The sequence below is a fragment of the Camelina sativa genome, chromosome 3, assembly GCF_000633955.1.
Source record: "Camelina sativa cultivar DH55 chromosome 3, Cs, whole genome shotgun sequence".
NCBI lineage: Eukaryota > Viridiplantae > Streptophyta > Magnoliopsida > Brassicales > Brassicaceae > Camelina > Camelina sativa.
The window spans coordinates 17,001,893-17,010,976 of NC_025687.1; the positions used below are offsets into that span (position 1 = coordinate 17,001,893).

The 9,084-nt window shown below is 31.4% G+C and overlaps 1 protein-coding gene and 1 pseudogene across 1 annotated transcript; one reads left to right on the forward strand and one right to left on the reverse strand.

Annotated features, from left to right (window-relative positions):
* On the reverse strand, positions 1,675-2,907 carry LOC104779063 (annotated as a pseudogene).
* LOC104777373 (alpha-aminoadipic semialdehyde synthase-like) lies at positions 8,423-9,084 on the forward strand. Its single transcript, XM_010501609.2, has 3 exons — positions 8,423-8,713; positions 8,801-9,015; positions 9,051-9,084. The coding sequence occupies exons 1-3, from the start codon at positions 8,438-8,440 to the stop codon at positions 9,082-9,084; spliced, it is 525 nt and encodes a 174-aa protein (XP_010499911.2). The 5' UTR covers positions 8,423-8,437.

Sequence of the window (9,084 nt, forward strand, 5' to 3'; positions counted from 1 at the left end):
CTGTTTTTGCTATGTCTTGAAATTACTCTTATATTTCCATCGAAAATACATTGACCCTAGCCATTTGTGTAGTATATAATATATATCCAATATAGTTTTCGGTCGTTATACATTTTTCTTTGAAACTTCTATAATAGAATACTTATTAATAAATTTCTCCTTGTCAAGAAGTAACTGTCCTTAAAGAGTATTTTTATGGAGTCCTGAATTTTGACCAATAAAACTTGGTAATCCACTGAACATAATATTTTACGACTAGGTATTCCATTTGCCGGGAAAATATATTGAAGAAATTGAATAGTTTTGATATGTTCTACACTTCTACTAGTGAATTACTATAAAAATTGCAAGCATCTATATATATATATATATATTGTGACTTGTGAGTATGTGAGGCATGCATGACTATATATTTGATTTTAATAAATTTACTCTCACATTCGACCTTTTTGATGTTGGCATGTTGCTAGCTCCAGGTTCATTCTTAGTCTATCAGTATAATTTTATCGTAATCATTTTAAATATCCAAGTGTCTAAGGAAGAAAAAGTCATGAGATTCTGGTTGGTGAATTTGACACATAAAGAAATAAGAGACAAAAACGAAGAAGAAGAAAGTGAGCTGTTTACGTTGAAGTGTATTAGTCTACCAAGAAGAGAAATCATCAACAGAGCTAACAAATGTGAACGTGCTTTCTACAACGTCACTCCTCTCTCGTTCGTGTAAACCGCGTTATTATGTATGTATTTGAATTCTAATTATTTAATCTTATGTTCTTAGGCTACGGTTCTATAATGTAATAAATTTGTATAGTTGAAGAATGATATATATATATATATATATAAGTGGTCAAATATTAACTTGAAACAATTGTACCACTTGATTTTCTCGACGTTGATACGCACATTTAGTTTACTATTAAGTAATGTTTTAACATTACTATTTTGTTTCAAAGTAGTGATGTTTTCTTTCGTTAAAATTTTCAAAATAGTATTTTTAATGCCAACTTTCGTTTGTTTTTTCAATATTTAGTTATACTATTTAGAAATTTAGTCTATTAATTATAATAACAATGTCAGGTTACAAGTTGTCTTAATTTTTGTTCATTAAATTTCAACCTATACGTATTTCATTTTGATATATATGGGGTAATTAAGTGATTACCCATGTACATGGATATAGTTTTTGATCATTTAAATTAATTTTTCTTTGCACTTTTTTTCTTTTTCTTTTGCAGTATATTGTTTACTTACATGTTGAGAATACTTAAATGAAACGGTAGAAACAGAGCCGACCATCAAGCTAAACGGGCCAAGCATAAGTTTGTGGCCTTAAATAGGTCTATCCGTCGATATATTTTAGCAGTCAACAATTTGGTAGAAATTAGAATTAGAAATGGTAGAAGAATCCGAAACACAAAATAATAAACCAAATAAACAGAGAAATTATAGGCGGATACATAGAAAATATATCAGATGCTATATAACTTCTCTGTTTATTTGGTTTATTATTTTGTATTTCGGATTCTTCTAGCATTTCTAATTCTAATTTCTACCAAAATGTCGACCGCTACAAAAGAAGAAGATATGAAGCAATAAACAAGGTAAAGGCTCAGAAATTGAACCGCATCGCACATCTATTTTTAAAGAACAACGTGTAAATGATTTGAGACAATTTCACTTGTACCTGAAGCCATCGAAGAGCTTAAGACAGTATGTACACTTAAAATACTTGCCTGCCTTATCCTTAACCCGTAGATCAACCAGGGGCGGATCCACCTTATTCAAGGGTGGTTCATGTGTACCATATGAAATTATAAATAGTTTAATTTATATATGAATTCTTAAAGTTAAAGTGGCATAATGGTAGGAATGCACCATATTAAAAATGAGGTCACGGGTTGGACGCCCTCTATGTTCCAATTTTATAGTTTTTTGCACCTGGTGACAAGTTTGGCTAGATCTGCCACTCAGATCAACCTTGTGGTTATGGAGGATATTTTGTTTTTTCCGAGGAAGACTAGCACATACTTTATGAAGAAAAAACTTGCATTGCACACATTTAAAGAATGGATCAGAATTGATGGGAAGGATGCAAGCGCCACACCACATCTTTTCACAATAGATGACATTATCATCACCAAGTCTTAGATTATGTTCTTCATGACTGAAATGAATGATTTCTTTCTCATTTATTTCCTTGTATGTATCTGCTTCGTCCTCTTCTTCAGGCTCATCTTCAAGTTCGTCTCCATCCCACACATCATCCCTTGTCGCACACTTTGAGTGAACAGAGTAATCGGGACAACGCTTGCAAGAGAAACCTCCAAAGGGCCAATCCATCTTCTCACGACAAACTCCACATTCCCAGTCGCCGTGACCAAGATGATAAGGGGCAAACTGATGCAATCTTTGTGCAACATGAAACCACATTCAAGACAAATGTAAGGGGTTACGATCACCAATTATCCCACATGCGGTACAAGTGAAGGAGACCTTTATCGGCAAGAGGGTGAATGTCTGGTCGTGACTCCTTGAGTGATGAATAGTAAGCTTTGGTTTATCTACCCAACACTTCTTTTCTATGCTGAAATTACATATGGAACAATGATACATCTGCTCACCAAGTTCATCTTTACAAAAATGGCATCTACCATCTGTATAGTCAACTGTCTCGGTCAAGACTTTCTTCAGAGGATGTTCGGAGTGTCAAGGGTGGTTGATGATGTCTGGCCAGAGGATACATTCCTCATGTGCCTGAAATTTGCAACTTATATAGTAAAAGTCGTAGCCAGAATCTTTACTGCATCCATCACAAGTAGATTTATGTATCCCGGCAAACCGCATCAACGTAAAATCTAACTGATGATTGCATGGGATCTTCACTTTATGATCATTTTGTTGGTCCATTTGTGGGTCTAGGATTAGCCTGGTTTTGTTGGGTAAAGTCAAAAAATTTGAATATCAAAAAAGGCAGAAGTTTGTATCTTTCTCCTTGCTAACTCCTTTCATGTACTATTATATGATTGGTATTACCAATAGTTGACTTTATAGACACAACTAGCTCATCGTGACAGACCACAATACAGTTAATGATGAATATTGTATAACAATTATGCGTTTTTATCGGGAGATTCTAAAAAAATATCACAAAAATATGTTTTTTTTCAAACTTAGCACAACATCTCTAAAATTCAAAAAATAGATCAATTAATTTTTATAAATTAAATTCTAAATTCAAAATACTAAACCCTATCCCTCAAATCTATATCCTAAATGTGAAATTGAGAACCCAAATTTAAAAAACAAAATTCTAAAAATTAATATTAAATATTTGAATGTATTAAATAGTACAATTATTGGAAATTTATGGAATGTGTACAATAATTGTCCATAAAACTTGTTTTAGTGCTATTTTAAGGTATTTCTCTTTTTATTTGTCGCTGAAATTACAAAATTGATCTATTGTACTTATTCATCGTGACTAGAGTGATTTTTTTTATCCCTTTGGAATTTGATATGTGAACAGCAAGCGGCGATCATATTAAATGTGTTATAATCAGTCTCAAAACGACTTTCGGCGGACTAGACAATCTAGAGATCTGCAGTAAATAAAACAAATGTCTACAAATCATATTGTATACTCATTCTGTCTATAATAGTTTGATGTTTCAGAAAAAAATTCTTTCTTTTTAAAAATTGATTTTCTCAAATTTTTGATATACTTTTTAAAAAGTATATATTTATTTGAGTAAAAGATAGGAAAATGGAAAAGTGGAGAGAAGTGAGGAAAACAAAAACATACAGATTTAAACAATTAAAATAAAAGAGAATAATATTTCTCTGTCTTATTAAAAATAATAAACATCAAACTATGAGAAACATAGCGAGTATAAATTTTCATATCCAATCAACATAATTTTTATTTTATTTTATTTAAGTAAAATATTGTTTAGACGACACATTACTACTGTATATCTATTAGATTACTCAAATATATAGTATTAACGTAATTTTTTATTTCTTTTTTTAGTAATGATAATTAAACTTTCTAATAAAACAGGATACTAATTTATAATATTATGATAGATCATCTCATTGTTGTCTTCGTTTGATTGGTAGGACAAACTATAATAATTAAATAAAATTAAAAATATGATTTTTTAATTATCTTTATATCCAAATGGCTATATAAGTGATGGAGTTGCTCTAAGATTAATTCCAACGGGAGTTGCTCTTAGGTCGATTCCAATGGATGTTGCTCAACAAAATTACTACAAAAAAAAAAGTAAGAAATATGGTAAAACTGTTCTGGAAATCATTGTTTGAGAACCGTTTCCTACCTTGTTTCTACATATGACATTTTTTTTAGTGGTTTAAACTTAATAAAAAATTAAAATATTGTTGTTTAATAAAATATTATTTATTTATTTTTTTTGAGAAATCTTCACCACTTACATAACTGGAGATACTCTAAAATATTAATTTAATAAGACTGAGATCTATGGACAAGTCCACATTCTTAACTCCCTTTAATAATAGGGAGAATTACACATAGACCCACTTTTGCCAAACTCCCTTGCAGCCACACCCACTTTTTGAGTGTGCTATACTCTTTGGGGTGTTTTGGATGAGTTTTTATAAAACTAAGACAAGTTTGCCCTTGTCCTTTTATTTTGAGACACAAAAAATTACAGTTGTGGTAAGTATTCCTGGTCATACAATAATTACAATTGTGGTAAGATCCAATGGACATAACTGATTGTCTGTTTTTTGTACTTACTCGATGGTTCCCCCTTTCTTTCTCTCTTTTTTTTCTTTTCTTTTTATCTTTATTATCATTTATTTAGTTATTATTAATAAATTTTGTATATTTTTTTACACAAAAGACTATGATTACATTTTTCTACATTTTAAGATGCACTTTGCTATATTTTAGATGAATAAATTGTATGCTATCCATTTTTAGTTGAACATTTGGTTGACGATAAATGGATGGTAAACTGTGGATACTTACTTATGCTTTAATATTTTTAAAACATATAAAAACCTAATTAATTAAAAAGTTTGTGAATACTAGTAACACATCACCATGTGATGATTTAGGGTTTAAAATGTAGGGTTTAAGATTTATCATATAATTCATGAATACTAGTAACACATCACCATGTGATGATTTAGGGTTTAGGGTTTAGGGTTCATGTGGTAGGAATTAGGGTTTAGGTTTTGGATTTTTGGAAAAATTCATGGTTTAGGTTTTAGTGTTTAGGATTTTATAATTTAAGACTTATATTTTAAGACTTATGTGGATTATGTGTAAATGTTTTGGGTTTAGGGGTTAGGGGTTAGGGTTTAGAGCTTAGATTTAGGGTTTAGGATATAACGACAACATCAAATCCATATATCAATGGTCATGTGGATATCAGTAGAATACTGCACCTAAATCTTTAAGCCTAACACACTAAATACTAGACACAAAATGTGAAATCCTAATCATGTATATTAAAAGTGAACATTAATGCACTAACTCCATATGGATTTGAAGGTACTATACACATGTGTAACTTGTATCCACAAATTATAATAGTATCCACATGATCATGGTCATATGGATTTGATGTGTCGTTGTACCCAAATCATAAAAGTAGACCTAGACACATCATGTGAAATTTTTAGTTGAACATTTATTCACTAATAAGTGGATGACCAATTAGAGTAAATTGTGTTTTGATGCAAACAAGAGTAAAATTCATTAAGTGGTTTTGTTAAAGTATTTCTATATTTTGTAATGGATAAAACTTATTTCATTAAAAAAAAATCAACTAAAAATGTGACAATTCAACTTAAAAGTTGAACATTTGTTCACGAATAAGTGGATAACCAGTTACATTAAACATAACTTACTGTAACTGGCCATCCACTTATTAGTGAACAAATGTTAAACTAAAATGGAAAGTGTATAATATACTAATTTAAAAAAAATTTAGCAATATACATCTTAAAATTTAGAAAAAATATAATTACAAGATACTGTATAAAAATGAACAGATAATTTTTTGATAATAACTAACTAAAGTGTAACAACAAAAATAAAATAAAAAGGAGAGATAGAAATCAAATAATAAAGTAGAAGAAAAAAAAATATAAATATATATATATATATATATATGAGTTAATTAAGGAAAATGCCATGAACATTAAAAAAGTTTGTGAAGAATGCCACATTCACTTTTCTACAATGCCACAATGGTTAATTAAAAAGACAAAACTAACCTTTTATATTTCTTTTTTTTTCTCACATTCCTTCTAATAAATAGATATTATCTAAATAAAACAAAAAATCTTCTCTTTTCAAAATTTGCCAACCGTCGCTTATCATCTTCTTCGATGGTTGGAGATTAGTGGCTTTGTCATCTTCTTCCTTTCCTTATCATCGTCTCTTTTCTCTTTTCTTAATTCTTTTTTTTTTTTTTTTAATTCTCTTTTTTTTTCTCTTGGCGATGATGGATCTTTCCGGAGCGGCAATTCTTACGTCGGTTCTGGTGGGATCTATGGTGTTCATAGTCAGATCCATGGCTTTCTCTTTAGGCATGAGATTGAAATTTTTCGATCTGGTTCTGCCACTCACCAATCTGATTTGTTGAATATGTTCTCGTTGGATCTGTTTTATTGTATGTTAAGGCTGCTTTCGAGGTGGTTTAGAAGAGTTTTTCTTTTGGTTTTAAGGTTAGATCTGAATTATTTCACACCCTCTTGTCAAAATTGCTGAGAAAAAACACTGTTTTAATCGTGTTGATGGCAAAGTCACAAAAAAACATGACATATCTCAAATCTGAGTTGGAATATTTTCCTCGTAATGGACCAAAATTTAAATTCATGGACAACTTTAATCGTCAAAGGACAACTTTAATCATCAATGGAAAATTTTAATCATCAATAGACAATTTTAATTTTCGGTGGACAACTTTTATTCATGGACAATTTAAATTTCTAATTGACAGCAATTTTGACTTATTTTCTCATTTTTTGTTCATACTTTGTGAAGAGTTTTAATTTGTAGACAATTTTAATATTCAGTGGACAACAATTCATACAAATGCATTATCATCTCCAATTTTGTCCATGATCTAGCCAATCGTTGGTCCACTGATTCTCACACTTTGTTTTTTCGATGGACAAATATGTCTCCAATCTAAACTTATCCACCGCTAAAGCATTTAATGTCATATCGCTTCTTTTTAGTTATTTAATGTTATTATTGTTTAGGGTTAGGTTTGTAAATTTTAAAAATGCCATAAAGATGAATTGTGGCATTTCTAGAAAGGAAAACAAAATGTGGCATTGCTAAAAAGTTTTTTTGAGAATGTGGCATTTTTGACAAAAATCCCTATATATATATCGTAAGAAGAGAGAGAAAGAGAAGAGAGAGAAAGAGTTGAGATGTGTTTGGTTTGGTGAGGAAGTTAAAAGTGAGTGAAGTGAGTTTGAAGGGGCAAGATGTGATTTCATAAGAGTAAAGTATAGTAGTAGTAGAAAGTGGGTGTGTGTGTTATTAGAGTTTGAGAAAGTGTGTGTGGGTGAAATATTCCCTTAATAATATATTTGGAGTGTGGGTCACTTTTAAAGTATTCATTTTAATCTTTATTTTAAAATTCGTGATCCAACTATGGAAGATTGCCTCAAATTTATATTTACTCCAATGAATCTGAGTTCTAATCGTGTGATCTAGATTATTTTTTGTAATTTATAATTTAGGGCAAATCATAATCAATACAATAAAAGTCACTTGTTTTTCACCAGCTACTGACACCTCAGCTTTTGTAATGAAACCGAAGCTAACACCTCAGCTTTTGTAACCAATCAAAATATAATGATTAATACACATCATCAGAAACTTCCTTGTTTTGTCTTTCTGCTTCTTCGTCGTCGTTTTTCAATTTTTCTATTTGTTCTTCTTCTCCGTCGCCGATTTGCTTTCGTCTACCGAGCTGTTGCGAGAGAGAGATACACTATCCTCACAAGCAAACTCCCTTCTTCATCATCATCATCATCATCATCTTCTCTCAGGTCAGCTTCCCCATTTGATTTCTCTTCTTCGATTTCGTTATGCTTTACTGTTTCACCATCTCTTTGATTTTTTCGGATCTGTTTTTCTCTAATTCCCCCCCCCCCATGGTTCTTCTTCTCTGCTCTCTAATTCCCCTCTATAATTTTGTTTCAGTTTTTAATTATAGTTGGATTTCAATTTTATGGTTCCAATTTGCTCAGTATCGTACGAATTTAACCACATACATGACCTCAAGAAAAATCCAACTTACAAATCGTTAAAGTTTGGGTTTTTTTTTTTTTGGATGTTTGCTTGATCGAATTTGAAATATGAAATAGAGATGGTTTTTTTTCTTTATTAATCTGCAGAGATTGTAAAAGATTTACATGAAAGATGAATTCAAGTGGCGGTGAAGAGGTGAAGTTGGGGAATGGAGTTGTTGGGATTTTAGCTGAAACAACTAACAAATGGGAGAGACGAACGCCTCTGGCGCCGTCGCATTGCGCTCGCCTTTTACATGGTGGTAAAGACAGAACCGGCGTTTCCCGCATTGTGGTTCAGCCATCTGCTAAGCGTATCCATCATGATGCCTTGTATGAAGATGTCGGATGTGAAGTTTCTGATGATTTGTCTGATTGTGGGCTTATACTCGGAATCAAACAACCTGAGGTATGGGAGATTCACTTTAAAAAAAAAGAATCCTTTTTTGTATCTCAGTTTATGAGATTTGGCTTTGTGGGTTGATTCTGTTTGCAGCTAAAGATGATTCTTCCTAAAAAAGCATATGCTTTCTTTTCCCACACTCACAAGGCTCAGAAAGAAAACATGCCTTTGTTGGATAAAGTAAGACACTTTTATGATTCATCCTTGTGTGACTATCTGCTCATCGTTGGGGATCATGGGAGAAGATTATTGGCATTTGGTAAATATGCAGGCAGAGCTGGTCTTGTTGACTTCTTACACGGGCTGGGGCAGCGTAAGCTCTTCTTACTATTTTCATTCTTAGTTATATGTTTCTTACTCATCCGCAGTTTCTCTAG